Here is a 19,276-nt window from a genome sequence, read left to right on the forward strand (position 1 = left end):
TGCAGTTGTAGTAGTAGATGATGTAGTAGTAGCTACGGTAGTAGAAGATGTAGTAGAAGATGATGCAGTAGCTGTAGTAGTAGATGACGGTGTAGTAGTAGTAGATGTTATAGTAGTTTCAGTAACAATAGTAGTAATAGTTGTTGTAGTATTTTCTTATTTAAACTAAGCGTTAACATGCTGGAAATGAACTTGCTCAAATGTAAGACACCCTGCGGATGGATCAATCCGTGCACACTACTGTTTCTGAAGTGATTTTCAGGCTGTGCTACAGTAAATCAAACTACAGGTGCAGAATGAATACATCTGCATGAATGCCACACTGTATTTTGCACCCTTGAGTAGAAACCTACAAACTCAACACTGCATATTTAATAAGACAAACATGCAAACATGCAAATGAGCAAACGCGCTTACTCGAAAGAAACAATTCTCTGTAGGCGCTGATAGTAAATTAGATATACAAATCTAGTAATTAATAAACTGGCAGCTGGTGAATGTGCATATCAATGTGGAAACATGCTGGGAATGAAGAAATATATAAATAAATAATAAATAAATAAAATGTTCTTTTGGGAGCATCAGTCAAACTTCCCTTGTTAAAACGAGGAGGAGCGAAAGATCTTTGAACGACCTCGATTCTGTGATTCCTTTCTCTTTCTCTCTCTTTTTATTTTTATTGGAATCGACCCAACTAAGAACATGAGATGGAAAAAATGCTAGAAAATCAAAAGGAATGTTCTGCTTAATGCAAGCAGATGGGGTCTCTTGTATAGCGCACATTATTATTTCATTTAAAAGCCTAAGCCGAAGCTGAACATATTAACCACTACTTCCCGCTCGCTGAGGATTCCTGCTGATTTCAATAAGGCTCCAAATTCTATGGAGCAGAGTATAATCTCATTCTGATACAAACTTCCTTCCAGCGACAAGCTTTTTTATAGTGCACACACACATACACACAAAAGGTGCCAAATATGATAAAACTTCTAGCAGCTGCTGGGGTACTCAAAGTACTACTGCAATATGCAGAAATATATATGTGTATGTGATGCTAATATGGATAGGACTGTGAATTATGGATCAGTGGCTGAATGTGTGCTTTTAGCCAGAAAAGAAACAAACCAACTGAAATCATTTTGTCCTTTCGCTTCCTTTATAGAATTCTGAGCTGTCTTAATGATAACACTATTATTTTGATCGTTGCAGCTTTCAGCGTATTTTGTGCTGCCTTTGTGGGATTATACCGGAGAAAAAATATTGAAATCTTTTACAAATTTGTAGATATTGACAATATTTACAAATTTATAGATAATAATATTGACTTGTTTCCTTTGATTCAGTTATTTTTTTCTTAAATAGTTGTGGACTCTTGTGGACAGAGTATTATTAGGATGATGATTATTATTATTATCATAATAATAATAATAATACTATATTATTATTATATTATTATTATTATTATTATTGTTATTATTATTATTATTATTATTATTATTATGATGACGATGATGATAATAATACTATATTATTATTATTATTATTATTATTAGTAGTAGTAGTAGTAGTAGTAGTAGTATAATTTTTATTATTTTTATTTTTGTTTATTATTGTTATTATTATTATTATCATTGTTATTGTTATTGTTAATAACAATAACAATGATACTACTACTACTACTACTAATAATAATAATAATAATAATAATAATAATAATAATAATAATAATAATAATAATAATAATTCAAGGATAAATGTAAAATACTGTGAACAGCGGATACATATTTTAAAGCCGCCTGGGATCCATCCTTTTCAAGATATATGCAAATGTTTGGTTGATGTTGATGTTCGATGATACATGTTGTGTAATGAAGTATGTATGTTCACTGACAAAAGCCCATACAAACAATCCTTTTTTAATTAATTTATTAGAATTTTACCCAACTGGGATGCTCAGATGCCTGTTATACTCTTGATTAAAACAGATACTGCCCAATTCTACATACATGAGCTCAGAGACATCCTCGATTGGCCAGTATTGTCTGAATTTACTGGGTAGAGCATAAATCCTCTGACACAGATTCCTCTCACACACACGCCTAGCCATTGTTGGCTAACACATTTCTGTTGCCCCAGTTAGGCAGTCCATACAGGGCAGTGGTGGCTCAAGTGATAAAGGCACTGGTTGCTGCTGTTGGACCCTGGAGAAACTCTCTTTATCCTCAGGTGTGCTGCATTATGGCTGACCCTACACAATAACCCCATCCCCCCAAAAAGCTGAGATGTGTAATGAAAGAATTTCACTGTTTTCTGGTCTATATATGACAAATGAAGGCTTTTTCTTCATACACCAAATATTAAATCTGCCATCCTGTCCAGTTAGTATTAATGTAATATCCATTGTAACCAATTGTAGACATCTATATAATATCCTGTACCCATGTTTAACTAGTCTTAAATACAGAACACACAAGTTTCCTGGTGACGGGCAAGACACTGAATGGTATCACTAAATGATGACGAATTTGGCAGGACTTTAAACTTTCTGAATTATAGTCACATCAGGACTGCATAGAATAAGAAAGTATGTATAGATGGTACAAGTCCTGCACATGGTGCAGGACTACATCCACCCAACCAAAGTGCACATTTACTCTGAATTTGTTCACTATGTTTTATGAGCCAAGTATCTGAAATGCAAAGTTCTCTAGCTCTCCGCTAAGCTATAGAAAGCTTTGCTGAGCAGTTCCTAGCTGAGCAGCACCAGAGAAAAGCACAAAGAACTTATTCACGCTTTATCCCAGCCAGGGCACGAATGCTTCAATACTCCTTTTAATACGCTTTCCATATTAATGCACTCTAGCAGAATGTAAGACTGATTCATGTTATTAGCATAAATTAAGGCACACCCAGGAACTATTTCTTCTAACAAATGCTTTTATGAAAATTTCTGAATAGCATAATTATTCATGGCACATGCACAGAATTAAGCACATTTGTTCTTATCCCAATTTACGGGTTAAGACAATTTAGCAGCACGGCATTGTTTATTAGCTGTTTGTGTAAAACTCAACACCATTTAAAACTGATAATTAGTTTTCCTATACCGAATGCTACACAGGATAAATCTCCAGTGTTGAATGAACGCCTGTAGCGTTAATTAATGTCTAGCTGGTCTTAATTCACTCTGGGTGTTAACTCAACACTAGGGATGTCGATACATAACAATGTTAAAATACTTTATCTGAATACTGATGTCGCTTCCACACACATGCACACACTCGTACACAAGTATCCGTCATTATCGGATATAACACTTTTCACTCTCATCTTAACTTATTAGATTTTCAATTTCTGTTAATTCACCTTTAATGAATTAAGTATGCAATTAGTGTAGTCATGAGAAATGAATGTATCTAACACACACATTAAGGTGTTTTTTTTAAACCCTCAGAAGCCTTACAAGTATATAATCTTTTATTGTGCTGTAAATCACAACCCACCATTGTCATAAGTTATTATATTTAATATAATGTGTTCTTATAGTAGTGTTAATTTCGTCACCTATTTTTAATTTAGTCTTAGTCTTGTGCCAAATGTCCTTGTTAGTTTTAGTCATATTTAGTCATTCACATCTTTTTTGTTAGTCAAGTTTTAGTCGACTAAAAGACTCGTCATTTTAGTCTAGTTTTAGTCAAAAGAAAACTAAAGGTATCTTAGTCAAGTTTTAGTCGACTAAAAGTCTTTTAATTTTAGTCTAGTTTTAGTCACAAAATTGTAGTCTTTTTTAAAATAACACATTATTACTGAGATTATTACTGATAAACATTTCAGTAAAAAAAAGTGTTTCACATACGTTTCACTCGAACTTGACTGCACATCACATGTTTTACTTTATTGATACTGCTTTTAATCATAATGCAAAGACCGGTCATCGGGACATAAGCTGTCATGTACAATAAAAGAGACTGCGCAGCGACAGGAAATATAATTTAACACAAAAAGCCTGACTAGACCAGGGGTGGACTTGCACTCGGGAGGTTTTTTTGAGCGGCGTGTGGACGAATTGTTTCTACGCACACACTAAACAGCGCGAAGCCGCGAATATTCTAAAGGCGTAACAGCTGATGAAAAAGCAGAGACAATTGTAGACGAAAATGAAGAGAGATTTTATCTTAGTTTTTATTTTATACAAAACATTTTCTTCTCGTCTTTTTTTCGTCAACAATAATGCATGTTCATTTAGTCTTAGTCAGCGTTTTTGGACAGTGGTGCAGTCTTGTCATCGTCTCGTCTTAGTCATGAAAAAAAAAGGTTGTTGACGAACATATTTCGTCTCGTCTCGTCTGACGAAATTAACACTATCTTATAGTTATAATTTGGACGATAATTCGGTTTTATCGGCCACTCAAAAAGAGTCCAATACAAACCCTCAGAAACAAGCAAGGTTTTCAGATAACGTAAACTTTGACCTAATAAGTTCTGTTCAAGGAGAGTTCAGTATTAAAATAAAGTCTTTCATTAAATTATAAGTAGTAAGTGTTCTGTGCTGACACCAATAATTAAGCATTACTTCAATGAACAAATGACTAAATGGAGGACTTGACATGTGGATTTAAAACCCTTTTAAAAAGAAAATAAAAAAAAAGTAATTTCTAATATATATATATATATATATATATATATATATATATATATATATATATATATATATATATATATAATTTCTAATAATATATGTATGTGTATGTATATATATATATATATATATATATATATATATATATATATATATATATATATATATATATATATATTATTAGAAATTATTATTAGAAATTAGAATATATATATAAAGCTGAACAACAAAAAAGAACATTATTCGGATACAAATAATTAGTGGATGATGTTTTGGAAGGAAAAGTCATCTTTATGCTGCGAACAAATCCTAGATCCTCCAAAAATCCTCAGAATTAAAATAAAGAAATTAGAATTAGTTTCTATTTTCTTTTTAAAAGGGTTTTAAATCCACATGTCAAGTCCTCCATTTAGTCATTTGTTCATTGAAGTAATGTTTAATTATTGGTGTCAGCCAGAAGAGGATGGGTTCACTACCAATTGTAGTTCCTGTCAGGTTTTCTTTCCCATTAAATCTCAGGAAGATACACCATGCTGCTGTAGCTTCTTGCCTGCTTATTAACACAATCCATCTACATCCAGATTACTGTAAATCTGTTTTGTGTTTCAGTTTATTAATAGCGCTATACAAATAACACATCGGCCGGAATCACCGTACGAGTGCTTCTGTGAAGCTGTTGGCTAACAAATTCAGTGTGAAACGATCTTTTCTGTTCTAGGACTTTTTGTTTTCACACGGAACTTATACTTTAATGATAGCTTTGTGTATGCAATGAGGTTTAAACCGATGTATTTAAACTAAGCAGAGTCATTTACCTAAGCAAACCCTGTGTAGTATAATTTCTTCCTCTTCTTCCTTACATTAAGGTCTAAACGTCTAAATGTTCTGAGCTCCATTCCACTTTGCCCTTGTTGCAGATTTGCTCATTGCTATGCATAGAAAACCCATCTTTATATTTGCATTCAGCCAATTTTCAATTTAAGTCAGACATCTGTCTCTGTTAAAAATTAATCTACTGATCCCTGTAGAAGCTCTTTGGATTTTAATTAATTGCATGGGCACGTCAATAAAAGGAATTTAAATGGCAGTGGTCCGCTTGCTGAACGCTTTCCTCTCGATTCCCTGCTTTCCCACTTATGAAAGTTATTTTAACTCATTGAACGGAAATTAAATAAAGCACCATAATGAAGATTTTCTGCTTGTGTAACTTATTAGCAAGATCCTGGAAACTTTTCTGTTTTCGCAGTCACTCTTCTGTAGTTTGCCTAGAATCAATTTTTTTTACAACACAATTATGTCCAGTCCATTTTTCTGCCTCTCTTGTCCATCTTCCACACATACTTCTATATATGACTCAAAAGTTAATGTCAAAACACATCCGTTTCTGAATCGCTAAACTATCATTAACGTTGAGTTTCTGAAGGAAGAGTGGTTAGATTTTTTTTTTGCCTTCAGGGAAAATATTAAAAGAGCTTTCTATGGTATGAAGAATCATTTTTAAGTGTCAGGGAAAAAGATGGATTTGCCTTCAGGCTGCCTTTTTGTCTTCCCATATGTCAGAGCCTTGACATAGAGGAGCTTTAAATCAAGCTTTTGTCAAGAGTGATCGGGCTGTGATCACTCCTCCGCAATGCTGTGCTGAAATGGCACTGATCTGGTTTTATTAGCAGGGCAACTCAATATTGAGGTCTCTTGAAAAACACATTTCTTTTCATATTTCATATTTTGAAATTCCTATTATCACCGAGAACCAAAATGGATATGCAGAGCAAATAACACATTCAGACTTGAGTCATTTTTTTTAGCTTAATATAGTATATGAAAGAATGATAAGGACGAGTAATATAACATTATAACACTAAAAGGAACGGTTCTATCAGTTGCCTCAAACATGGAACCCCCAAAAAAAGTTCTTTATATAACAGTTTTGAAGACATTATAGAAAAGAACCCAATCCAAAGCAGCAATGATCCACAAATCTATTTATTATGCATTCACTTATTTTTTTAAGAATTCTGTAGGTGTATCAATTATTTTTACCCCATACAGTATGTCTTGTTATGTAATGTTAACAGAAAGGAATTGTTTGTAAAGCAACCCAGGTTTTGATTAAATTTAATGTCATGAGAAATCATGCATCTACAGTAGCTATCCGTCCATCCATCCCCTCATCCTTCTATCCATATGTCCATCCATCCATTTCCTGTACCACTTATCCTCCACAAGGTCAGGGGTAAACTGTAGTCTATCCTACGGGATGTAGGGCACAAAATGAGGGACTCCCTGGTCAGGTGCCTACCCATTCCACAGCATTTTCATTCACTCTCACACTACAGACAATTTAGAAATGCCATTCAGACTCTAACGCATGTCTTTGGTCTAGGGAAGCAAAACAGAGTACCTTAAGGAAACCCCGGAAGCACAGGGAGAGCATGCAAACTCCATGCACATAGAACAGAGGTGGGAATCGAACCCGATCCTTGAGGTAAATGGCAATTGTGCAGACCACTACGGTCATGTCTTATGGGTTAACACAGATAAATCCTGAAGAAGGATTACTTCCTGATGAATGCCTTCGCATACTTCGTTGTATCTAAATAGTACAATGGAAAGCATTGTGAGGAGCAGATACAGGAATAATGCAGCAAAATAAATAAATAACACTAAAATTCTGGTACGAGGTGGTGTGCTAGTCCATTATAATCTTCCCACAGGACAAGATAAAAGAAAATATGCCTGATTTTGGTGCTACAGCTCAAAAAAAGAAACTCCAGGTCACCAAGGCTTCCTCATTGTTGCGCAAATAAAACCTGCTCTGCTCAGCATTTCATCTCTGAGCCTGTGTATCGCATACAGGCAATGAGCTCCTGACTTGGATTTACTGATCTCCCATCACAGTTATTCATTACACATGGATGAGAACAATTGATTCCCCAGGGTCCTGAGAATTATCGATTGTGCCTGATCTATCAGAGCTGAGTTATTTTTATAGTACATTCTTGAGTTCTTAGACCTTCCATAGAGCTGCAGCTTTGGATTGCTGGTGATTAAGACACTGTTGTCTGCGACATACAGTACTGTACGTGGCTTATTATAATGCCTTATAACACAGCAAAGGTGGATCCAACGTGATCCAGCGTCAGCACGTTGTACGGGTCTTGAGGGCATTAACTTCAAAAGAGCAATAAATAAAATGCTGGTAAAGGAACAACAATGTTGGTTATAGCTGCTGGAAATGAAAGTGATAACAGGAGCTAACACAGTAATAACCGCAATATTCCTCGCAATGAATAAAATGTATGGTATCCTTTAATTAATAAAAATGTTCATTTCTAAATGTTGGAAACCTTGGGTCCAGGCATTCATGTGGATGATATTTTGATATGTGCCACCTTCATAAACAATATTGCAGACTACTTCTTTATGGCAACAGTATTCAGGGTAATGCTCTCTGCCACGCGGCAAAAATATTTTAGAAGCCGTTTAAGAAATATAAAGAGTTCAAGGTGTTGACTTCAACAGCCTCCAAATTCCCCAGATCTCAATATGATCTAGCTGAACAAACAAGTCCGGTCCTTGGAGCACCCACTTCCCAACTTAAAGGATCTGCTTCTGATATTTTGATACCACAGCTGAGGTACCACCCAGAGGTCTTCTGGAGTCCATGCCTCAATTGCCCCTTTTCCACCGAGGCAGTTCGAGTGCTGGTTCAGAGCCAGAGCCTAATTTAGCACCAGTTCTTTCTTTTTCGACAGCCAAAGCACCGGCTCTGAACCAGGAAAAGTGGTTCTTAAGTAGCACCAAAACGTTGCTGGTCTAGACTTAAGAACCGCTTGTGTCAGGGGCTGTGGGCGGGGCTACTGTTAGCGCATTTGATAATGTACCTTAAGTATACTAATGTTTAATACACTTTTACTTTACTGCGATATGATACATTATCAGCACACATGATAGTAGGTAGCTACATGCTAAGGCTAACTTTTATCTGTGTTAATGATAAAATAACGTTATGTACTTTCTCGATTATAACCTCCATTTATACAGATTACATGGAGCTGCACGTACACGTTGGATTCGCTACGTTTGGATGCCAATGTATGTTCGCAAAGCCATGAGCATTAACAGTAAAGCAACATCCGCCATTGTTGATGTATTTCTGTTTGCCGCTGCTGCGCTAAAGTTGCTGGGACACGTAAGACGTATACAGTGACGTCAGACTCGGCTCTGTGACGGCTCTCTAACTGATGGAAAGGCAAACCGGTTCTTAGAAGGTTCGCCAGTGGAACCAACTTTGAACCAGCACCAGCACTAGCTCTGAACCAGCACCCGGTTCTTTCCGGTGGAAAAGAGGCAAATGAGTCAGAACTGTTTTAGTGGCACAACGGAAACCTTCACTCTAGTAGGCAGGTGATTTTAATGCTATGGCTGATCTGTGTATATTACACCAGCAACCCAAAGCAGGTTTTTGGAGATAACACTGTGATTGAGTTTACATTTATATTGTCAGAAACATTTTGGATGCTTGACATGTTCAATGAAAGATAACAAAACAGCCATAAGACCGTATATACTTTGTGGCACGTTGTGTTTGCAGAATATAGCCAAAGACTTTGGAATGTCACTGTGACATTTCAGAGGAAACAATACAACGAATAGTGCAAGCAGAAGCTGAACTGCTTGTACTTTGGTTCCTCCGGACCTGCCAAAAACGACACTGCTGCACGAGCCTGATGTTCTACTCCTTATGATTTTTTTGTTGTTGTTGTTGTTGTTGTTGTTTTTTGTCCTTCTTTACTTAAGTGCTATTCGCACTTCAACTTCCTACCATGTAGATAATATCACATAGTTATTTTAGAAACATCTCAAGAGCTGCTGCTGTGATTATGCTCATCTCAAGCCTCTTTTCACAATATGCTCATACTCATCATCTGATAGATCTTCATCATATTCACATATTGTGCGCCTTTTCATTATCCGTGTCCCCAGGAAGACCACATGATTCGTTTTGCGTCTGCTTCTTTGAAAGCTTTTACATGTTATTCTGTCTCAGGGAGGTTTTTTCCTCATCGCTGTTTCCTTTGGGTTGCTCATTAGAGATTTAGATCAAGACCAGTATTATCTACTGCTTTTTAGTGATGAAGTACAAACTAGTGATTTATTATTTTAAGAACAAAATTAACCGCAATAGGGGGGCACGGTGGCTTAGTGGTTAGCACGTTCACCTCACACCTCCAGGGTTGGGGGTTCGATTCCCGCCTCCGCCTTGTGTGTGTGGAGTTTGCATGTTCTCCCCGTGCCTCGTGGGTTTCCTCCGGGTACTCCAGTTTCCTCCCCCGGTCCAAAGACATGCATGGTAGGTTGATTGGCATCTCTGGAAAATTGTCCCTAGTGTGTGATTGCGTGAGTGAATGAGAGTGTGTGTGTGTGCCCTGTGATGGGTTGGCACTCCATCCAGGGTGTATCCTACCTTGATGCCCGATGACGCCTGAGATAGGCACAGGCTCCCCGTGACCCGAGGTAGTTCGGATAAGCGGTAGAAGATGAATGAATTAACCACAATAATACGCTTTACATATGGTGTCAAGCTACATCCATGTTTCCTACTTCACATTCTTAGACAAGAACGTGTACCTGCGTAGACAATACAGGAATTAGGTGAAGAGCGCACTTGAGGCTGCACCATTGCGCATACAGTTTTCTCCAGGCTCTGGCTGTGAAGATGAGAGGATCTCACCCTTCACCATATTTGTAGGAGACTCTTCATCTACTTTTTATTCTGTTACTTTAGTAGTTTGTCTCTTCTTACCTTCCAGCGCTTTCTCTAGAGATACGCCAGCACTCGACCCTATAATGCATCTGCTGAAATTCTTAGTTAAAATACAAAGTATAGATATGTAAATTTTTCAGGCAAACCTTCACTTCCTTCCTGACATCAGCAAACCATGTTTTTTTTTTTGCATCGCACAGCGGTTTTCAGATTGCAAGGGAGCTTGAACTTGCATTTCAAGCTCACTTGACTTCATCAATTCAAGGAGGCCTGGTGACAATTTGCTCAAAATGTGCTTGCGTCTCGTACACAAGTGGATGAGTAAAGGCTGGCGGGTAATATCATTGACTGAGAAGATGCTTTTTATCCTATTTATATGCTTTTTTGCACTTTAGAATGTGCTATGGGTTTTGCAGTTTGTAATAGCTCTTGAGTCAGGATGTTAATTCAACGCCGTATGAGTTAAAGTACCACTGAACTGAAAATGTGAAGGTCTTTTGGAAAATAATGAATATGAATCAATTAACTGTGACTTTTGTATTTGACATTTTGAAAGGTAGGATTTAGGCTTTATTTTCTCTCGCGTGAGCAACTGTTCATTTACAGCATTTATAGCATTTACAGCATTTAGCAGAAGCCCTTATCCAGAGCAACTTACATTTTATCTCATTTTTATACAACTGAGCAACTGAGGGTTGTATGGTGTGCGTATTTGTGTTACTCAGCCAGTGTTCGTGGGTCTGTTGGACCTGCTGCATTTTTGGGTTTTTAATTCAACACAATCAAACATTTGATGTTAAAATACTCTACAAATATTTACTTCATCCCAATTACAAGCAATATAAACAGCATATATGGTGAATATTTGCCCTTTACCTTTATTACATCACATTTTTTAATTAAAGTGCTACTCGTTTTTTGTTGTTTTTTAATAAAATGTAATAAAAAAAAAGAAAATCAAATTTAATCAAGGGGGTCACGGTGGCTTAGTGGTTAGCACGTTCACCTCACACCTCCAGGGTCAGGGTTCGATTCCCACCTCCACCTTGTGTGTGTGGAGTTTGCATGTTCTCCCCGTGCCTCGGGGGTTTCCTCCGGGTACTCCGGTTTCCTCCCCCGGTCCAAAGACATGCATGGTAGGTTGATTGGCATCTCTGGAAAATTGTCCGTAGTGTGTGATTGTGTGAGTGAATGAGAGTGTGTGTGTGCCCTGTGATGGGTTGGCACTCCGTCCAGGGTGTATCCTGCCTTGATGCCCGATGACGCCTGAGATAGGCACAGGCTCCCCGTGACCCGAGGTAGTTCGGATAAGCGGTAGAAGATGAGTGAGTGAATGAATGAATTTATTCAAGTTATGAGTGGGAAAAATCAACAGATTTACAAGGAAGCAAAGTTTTTCAAAACATTGATGTTTATGAATATGGGTCCCACAGACCCGAACAACATACAAGGGTTAAAGGCCTTGCTCAGGGGCCCAGCAGTGGCAGCTTGGTGGACATAGGAATCAAACTCACAACCTTCCGATTGGTAGTCCAACACCTTAACCACTAGGCTACCACATCCCCTGTTCAAAGTCTTTACTGAAACCTGCTTGGAACGTTTAATACATTTCTAAAAAGTGTAAGCATAATAAAATGTTTGGGTTTTCATTCTTTCATTTGTTCATCCTTGTGTTCAGATATCAGAGTAATTAATAATTGCCAGAGCAGTTATAACTCCAGTTGTCACCACTTTTGGAGGAAACTGTTTAAGAACAATGTTAGGATTGAACCGGAGTTCTCCAGACCTCATTTAATGCTGTATCACTATATCCACAATAGTATCACTATATACACATAGTATATAACTGTAGAAACACAGAAACTGTATGTTGATTAATATCATTAATTATATTTTACACAGCAGTCTTGATTCCACTGGAACTTGTTTTTTACAGGTATATACCTAACATTGACAGGTCTCTTTTCTTTCTCTTACAGGTTACAGAAACAAGGACAGGCCCTCTAGGATGCAGTAACTATGACAACCTGGATTCTGTCAGCTCGGTTCTGGTTCAGAGTCCTGAGAACAAGATTTATTTACAAGGTATTACAATCACAACTGACTGGCCACACATTGCAAAACTATGGTGTCTGAATAGCAAGTGAAAATGTCTAAATGTATCGAGTTATTTCTATTACACCAAAAGTCAAGTTTATAACAAACCAAATATATGATATAAAATATATTTTGATATGTTTGTACAAATTCCAGGCTTGAAAATGTCTTAACGTAGGTAATTTTTGCTCATTTTAATTGATTGTTTCTATAAAAAAGGAAAACAATCAAGAAACTGTAACAAGAAAGTGTGAAATGAGTAAAAAAGGCAGATATTTGTTTCATCATCTTGTACCTGGTTCATTTTACTCATACAATTTGCTAAGACATCAGATTTTACAGTGGTGCGCTTTATGAGACTGTCAGTATTTTAAACATGTCGATTTTAGAAAAAGGGGCATCATCCAAAAAATAACAGTTGAATAACATTTACAATTGAACTTTGTCATTGACTGACATCTTAGATTATATAATACATTGTATGTCACTTACTTTGGATTATAGTTACATTTAATAAAACACTGATTCCCTCCCCGGTGGCACGGTGGCACGGTGGCTTAGTGGTTAGCACGTTCGCCTCACACCTCCAGGTTTGGGGGTTCGATTCCCGCCTCTGCCTTGTGTGTGTGGAGTTTGCATGTTCTCCCCGTGCCTCGGGGGTTTCCTCCGGGTACTCCAGTTTCCTCCCCCGGTCCAAAGACATGCATGGTAGGTTGATTGGCATCTCTGGAAAGTTGTCTGTAGTGTGTGAGTGAATGAGAGTGTGTGTGTGTGCCCTGCGATGGGTTGGCACTCTGTGCAGTGTGTATCCTGCCTTGATGCCCGATGACGCCTGAGATAGGCACAGGCTCCCCGTGACCCGAGGTAGTTCGGATAAGCGGTAGAAAATGAACGATTCCCTCCCCAGAATGACATTTTTACCCAACTCATGCAACTCAAAAAAAACTGTGGAGGGCCCTGAGGACTGATTCGAGAACTCTGGCTGTAAATAAGCTAGTATTTGTTTACCTGTTTAGTTGCTTGCACAACTGTGTGTGAAACATAGACTATGATTCTGGTCCTTAATGAAAGGCACTTATGTCCTTCCCTCAGGGCTTCAGGCTATTCTGCCTCCCTACCTGAAGAGCCGATTTGTCCAGGCAGCCCTCAGCTACATCAGCTGCCACTCCGAAGGCCAATTTAGGTGTAAGGACAATGACTGCTGGTGCGAGTGCAGTGTGGATTTCCCCCAGTGCAACTGCCCCACTGAGAACCTGGAGGCCATGCAGGACAGCCTGGGGCACATCAGAGAATCCTGGGACCAAGCCAACCATGAGTTTGAGGAGTCAGGTGAGCCTTTAGATGAAATTGTATGTAGAATGTATTTTTGTAGATCATAGATTCAATCGAATGTTTGAATGTATTTTTTTTTTGTTGTTTTTTTAGCCACATAATAATGCATATTATATATCATGGCTTGTTGTTAGAGATTATTGATGAAAACAAAATATTTTACAAATTATCTTATATTATTATATATTATGATCTATAAGCTCAAACATTCTGCAATATTAGCAATTAAATAAATGGAAATATGGGCATCCTTATGGTACCAAAGATAAATGAATAAAAATAAATAGTATAATAATAATAATAATAATAATAATAATAATAATAATAATAATAATAATAATAATAAATAGTATTACTACTTATTTATTAATAGTAATAATAATAAAAAAAAAAAATAGTCACATTTAAATAGAATTTAAGAAGTCAATATTAAATAAAAGTCTGGGCTACAAAGTTCAGGTCAGTTCCAAGTTAGAACAATTCAAAAGGATTGTAGTTCAGAGATATTCGATCAATTTAATCAATTAATTGTGTATACACTCAAAATAAATGCTCCACCATGACTGAGTTCATTTCGTTGAAGTATTCAGTCCTGTGAATATAAAGAGTCACAATGTTGCATTAAGGATATCACAAGAAAATGGTGGGAAGTGCTTCCAGCGATTGATTATCATTGCAGTAAGACAGGATTTTAAACACGGCCTGTATCGATTTCCCTGCACCGGGCACGCAGCCAGAACCGGGCCGCTTTAGTCATTGGATCTCTACCTCCTGTAGCTACAACAGGCTCGAAAAAAACTTGTGCTTAATGACTGTGAAGTTAACAGAGAAGCAGTAATCACCCAGCGTAGTGAAATGATATCCCCATCACTTCTTGCTTCTTTGCTGAGGCTTCATTCTTTGTAGCGCTGCTGTCACTTCTAAAATCATCGCTCAAATCATGTCCTTTCTTTTTAGTTTTAATATATTACACATGATTAACTCCACTCCAATATTTAAATGATTTCAATTACCTTTTGGTTAAAAAAAAGCCAATTAGATGCCAGTGGGACGTTATCAGGATTTTATGGGAGTCTTTGATTTTAATTAGAGATATTGAGCAACTTTCTGCTTAGATATTATCTAACATTGACCCAGGGATATTATATGATGCCATTATTGATTTTGTTCTGGCTGTCAATGGAAATAATCTTCCATCAACCTGAAGTGTGTTTGCTCGTCTATCTTGTCACTGTGTTAATGTTGAGGATTTTTTATTTTTTCCAAGGCTATCTACAGTATGAAATGGCAGTATTGGGCTTTTTATTGACAATACCCCACTGAAAAAGAGAAGGGTCTGACAAGGCTCCTAATTCACTATTGACTTGATTTATTAAAATATACACAAGACAGTCATTTTTCAGAATTGATTTGCATTAATTGCATATACATCATATCTTCTCTAGCGCTAGTAATGAAACGATCAAAACTTCTTTAAGGTTTTATTAAAGGTTTATTTACACTGTTTTGTCCCCTGAAAGATTTTAAACTTAACAGTTTACAGTAAGCTCTGAAATCTGAATCTGACCCAAACCGTGGCATCTCATTTTATCTCTTAAAAGCTTGGTTTGCAGATTATCTTTATTCATAATATTTTACATATCCATTCCTATCCCTAATTTCAAGCTAATTACAGAGGAATTGTAAAAAATGTTGATTCATGTGGTTCGATTTTCATATAGAAGATGAGCGTAATGTTTTTAGCAGCGACTGGTATTTTCTAGGTGAAATAATAACAAAACAATTTTCCATTTCTTTTTCTGCAGAGCTCTAAATCACTCAAAACATCTCTCTCTCTATATATATAAATATGTTTATATTTTAACAGCATGCCGAGACTAGGGTGTTTAATTATGCAAATGAAAGCACATTAAATTAGACAAAGCTTCATTTGTGAATAAATGTAAATTTTTGAAACATTTCCAATGCAAAAATGACTTGTCAGAATTTCAGCAACCAGCTGGCATTAAAAGAATGCAAAAAAGAAAGGAGATAAAAAAGAATTGTGCTATTTTCCTGCCTCATATGGGATTGATTTCATTTTTTTTTTTTTTTTTTCTAATATATGGAAATCCTTCAATCCGCTGATCCTCATCACTTGTCTGGTTTCCAGAAGAGTTCCAGAATTTTGTGCGAAGATTACCGACATTCTACGCTCTCAACACATCTGCTATAAGATACTTTTGGAAAATGGACCCGGCTATACACCAGCGCTTTCAACTGCTGGAAACTAGCACTCGACAGCTCCTCAGCAAAGCACAGCGGATTGTCAGCAAGCTTTTCACTCTCAGCAAGAGGTGTCGAACTCAGCCCAAAATATCTGTGCCCAAAGAAAGGTAAGAAATGTCAGAGCATTGAATTTATGCCACGAGTCCTGCATGACAAGGGATAGTAATTATCTTTCACTGTATGAACACTTGCGGAAATAAATATATTATTGTAACCAAACAGAGAGACTATGCTCAAACTCGCTTATTTTTTAACTGTCCTCTGAATCTGCTTGAAATGTCTTTTCTGTGAAAAAAGAATAAGCTGAAAAGAAATGAAATGAAATGGAAATGCAAGTGTTTGAATTGGGTAGAAAAAAAAAAGCACAAAAACGCACAAAACTTTTGTTCCTGTCTTTGCAAAGATTCAAAGCAGATGTGATGCAAGGTTAGCAGAGGTCAGTCTTTTGAACATATTAATTAGGTAATGCGTTTAAACACTCCGTTCAGGTCATACGCAAGGTCAGTTATGGGTAGAACAATCATGTTAAAGCTGGTGTCTTGGCTTCCATCCCAGTCTCACTCAAATCACGGAGGATATCTGTAATAATTCCTAGTGTAACTGGATGAGTAGGTTTTATCTCTCCATCTAAAGACTGATGGAGTGGGAGTGTATAAAAGTGTAAGCAGGGAAAGATGGATTATCTTGCCGTTTGAAATACCGGCTAAGGTAATGGAATGCTCTTGACTGGAGGTGGTAAATGTAAAAGAATTGCTTTTAAGCATGAACAACTTAAATGGATCCAAAGAGGTCAATCAAAGAATAGGAGTTTAACCCGTTTTTCCTGAAAACGTATCTGACATTTTCAACAGGTCTAAACAAATAAATTATTTTATTGACGGAAGTCTGATATTGTCATGACGCGGGATGGGAACGGACCCAAACGCAGGATAGCAAAACAAACGTGGTTTAATAACAAAGGAAACACTAAACAACACACGGACTAAAGACAGGACAAGACAACAGTAGATTCCGTGCTGCACAAGGCAACATGGCACAGTTAAATACACAGGGTAATCACAATAGGAAACAGGTGTGTAGACAGGGAGGAGCAGACGTAGGCAGGGCAGACACGTGACGAGGAACGTAAACAGATGCACGTGGCCAAAGTTCGGGCTGAGTCCTGACAGATATAAAATTAGCCAGGAAACCGTTGCCTTTCAGTGTAAAATGTTTTTACCTCTGTTGGGAAAACCTTACACTGAATTTTAGTGGTTGAAGTTTATACCTTCAAATGTTAGATGCTTATAAACAAGCACATGTGGAATCTCACAGAGCAGATATTGGTTTGAGATCAACATTTATGTTGAAATATTTATCTGAAGAAAATAAAAAACCAGACAAGTTAAAATTAAAACAGACAAATTCTTAAAGCCCCGAGTGTCTACTTTTATATGTGGCCAATAACCACAACAATGAAGTGGGACATGACCAGGGTTCCCACACGTCCTGGAAAACCTGGAAATCCTGGAAAATTAATGACCAATGTTCCAGTCCTGGAAAATACATGGAAAATGAGAGAAAACATAAATTGTCCTGGAAAAAAATCTTGTTGTCCTGGAAAATTATTACTTTTAAATGTTCTTGATCATTTAAAGAACAGTTTACAACTGGTCGAAACAATTAACGTTAGTAACAGAAAGCGCTCTGTTCAGGGACGCTGAGTTTTGACGGGTTTTTTGTTATGCTGTTTAATCTCGCTGTGACGGATGACGCTGTCTTGTGTTGGCGGTTTCAGGCGCTAGGAATGGTTTAAGTGCTCGAATGTTTTCAGCAAATGGTGACGGGTAAGCAGGTTATATTAACCTTGTTAATCTGAATATCATGTGCAAGGGGAATGCACAGTAAACTAAAGCATGCATGACGGCGTTGGCCTGAGAAAGGAGAGGGTATTAATATGTGCAGTATATTAATATATACTTTTAAATTGTCTTTAAAAGTATAGTTAAGTAATAGCCATAAAGTGTACGTTGCTTTTAAGACTTCCGGAGAGAAGAAAATATTACTTTAGGCCGTGAATCTGTGAGCCTTGTCTTTTTTTGCTAAATTTGAAATGTCCTGGAAAAGTCCTGGAAAATGATCTCTGATAAAGAGTGGGAACCCTGATGACAATGAATTTCAATGAATATCTGTACAACACTGGGGCAAATTCCATCTTTTGGCCTCTGGTAAAAAGAACTACATAAAATAAATCCATTGTGAAACATGTTAAACATTTATTTTAAAATACACTATACTGTATAGCCCTATATATAGACATCACACCCATATGTGGGTCTTTCCCACTATTGTGTAGGATGTATTTGTATGTTGTTTTTGCCTTCACTGGAAGTAAAAGGGCCTCAAACCTGTTCTAGCATGACAAGGCTCCTGTGCACAAAGCAAGCTCCCTCCATGACGACACGGTTTGCCAAGGATGGAGTTGAAGATCCTGTGTCAGAGCTCCGACCTCAACCCCAATGAACCCCTTTGGGTTGAACTGAAACACCATCTACTGTATGCCACAGACCTCCTTCCCCTACAACAGACTGAATTGGCAGAAATCCCCACATCCCCAGATCTAGTATAAAGCTTTCCCAAAATTGGGAACATTACACCAGCTAATTCTGTAATGGGAAGTTCAACAAGCACGTACTGTAGTATGATTGTGATGAGTAGGTTTTCACATACTTGTGCATATAGTGCATTTGTGATATGTTTAGTGATTCTAATGCTAATTTTATTTATTTAATTATTTATTTATTTCCATTTTTAAAAGAATTTGCCTGCCATGCTAAATAAGATAAGTAGATTAGATTAGACATGGATGTGTGACATGGATGCCCATCCAGAGAGAATTTTTCATTTAAAAGCATTTTTAAGCGAGGACTTGGTTAATAATTATAAGACTTTCTTTTATAAGAATGTCTTCAAAGTCAAAAGATGAATAAAATAATTGGATTCAGTTTTCTAAAGAAGCACAATTTTATCTATTCAGATATGTGCTCATTAATTTGAGTGAGCACAGGCCATATTATCTTCATTCAAATCTCACTATTTAGCATGTCACATAACTCGACTCAAAGGCCGATTACAGTTTCCTGGCTTTACTTAATACATTCGAAGGATCTGACTAAAATGGCTATAGTAACAAG

The 19,276-nt window shown here is 37.0% G+C and overlaps 1 protein-coding gene across 4 annotated transcripts in view; it reads left to right on the forward strand.

The window, feature by feature from the left end:
• The window catches only part of brinp3a.1 (bone morphogenetic protein/retinoic acid inducible neural-specific 3a, tandem duplicate 1), a 74,817-nt gene that overhangs the window by 45,306 nt on the left and 10,235 nt on the right, over nt 1-19,276 (forward strand). For all 4 annotated transcript variants that reach the window (XM_060867058.1, XM_060867055.1, XM_060867056.1 and 1 more), the window contains 3 exons: nt 12,386-12,491; nt 13,596-13,832; nt 15,988-16,210. In XM_060867058.1, coding sequence (XP_060723041.1) covers nt 12,386-12,491; nt 13,596-13,832; nt 15,988-16,210 — 566 coding nt within the window. The remainder of the gene's footprint in view (nt 1-12,385; nt 12,492-13,595; nt 13,833-15,987; nt 16,211-19,276) is intronic.

This window comes from Tachysurus vachellii, chromosome 4 (assembly GCF_030014155.1).
Source record: "Tachysurus vachellii isolate PV-2020 chromosome 4, HZAU_Pvac_v1, whole genome shotgun sequence".
NCBI classification, from domain to species: Eukaryota; Metazoa; Chordata; class Actinopteri; order Siluriformes; family Bagridae; genus Tachysurus; species Tachysurus vachellii.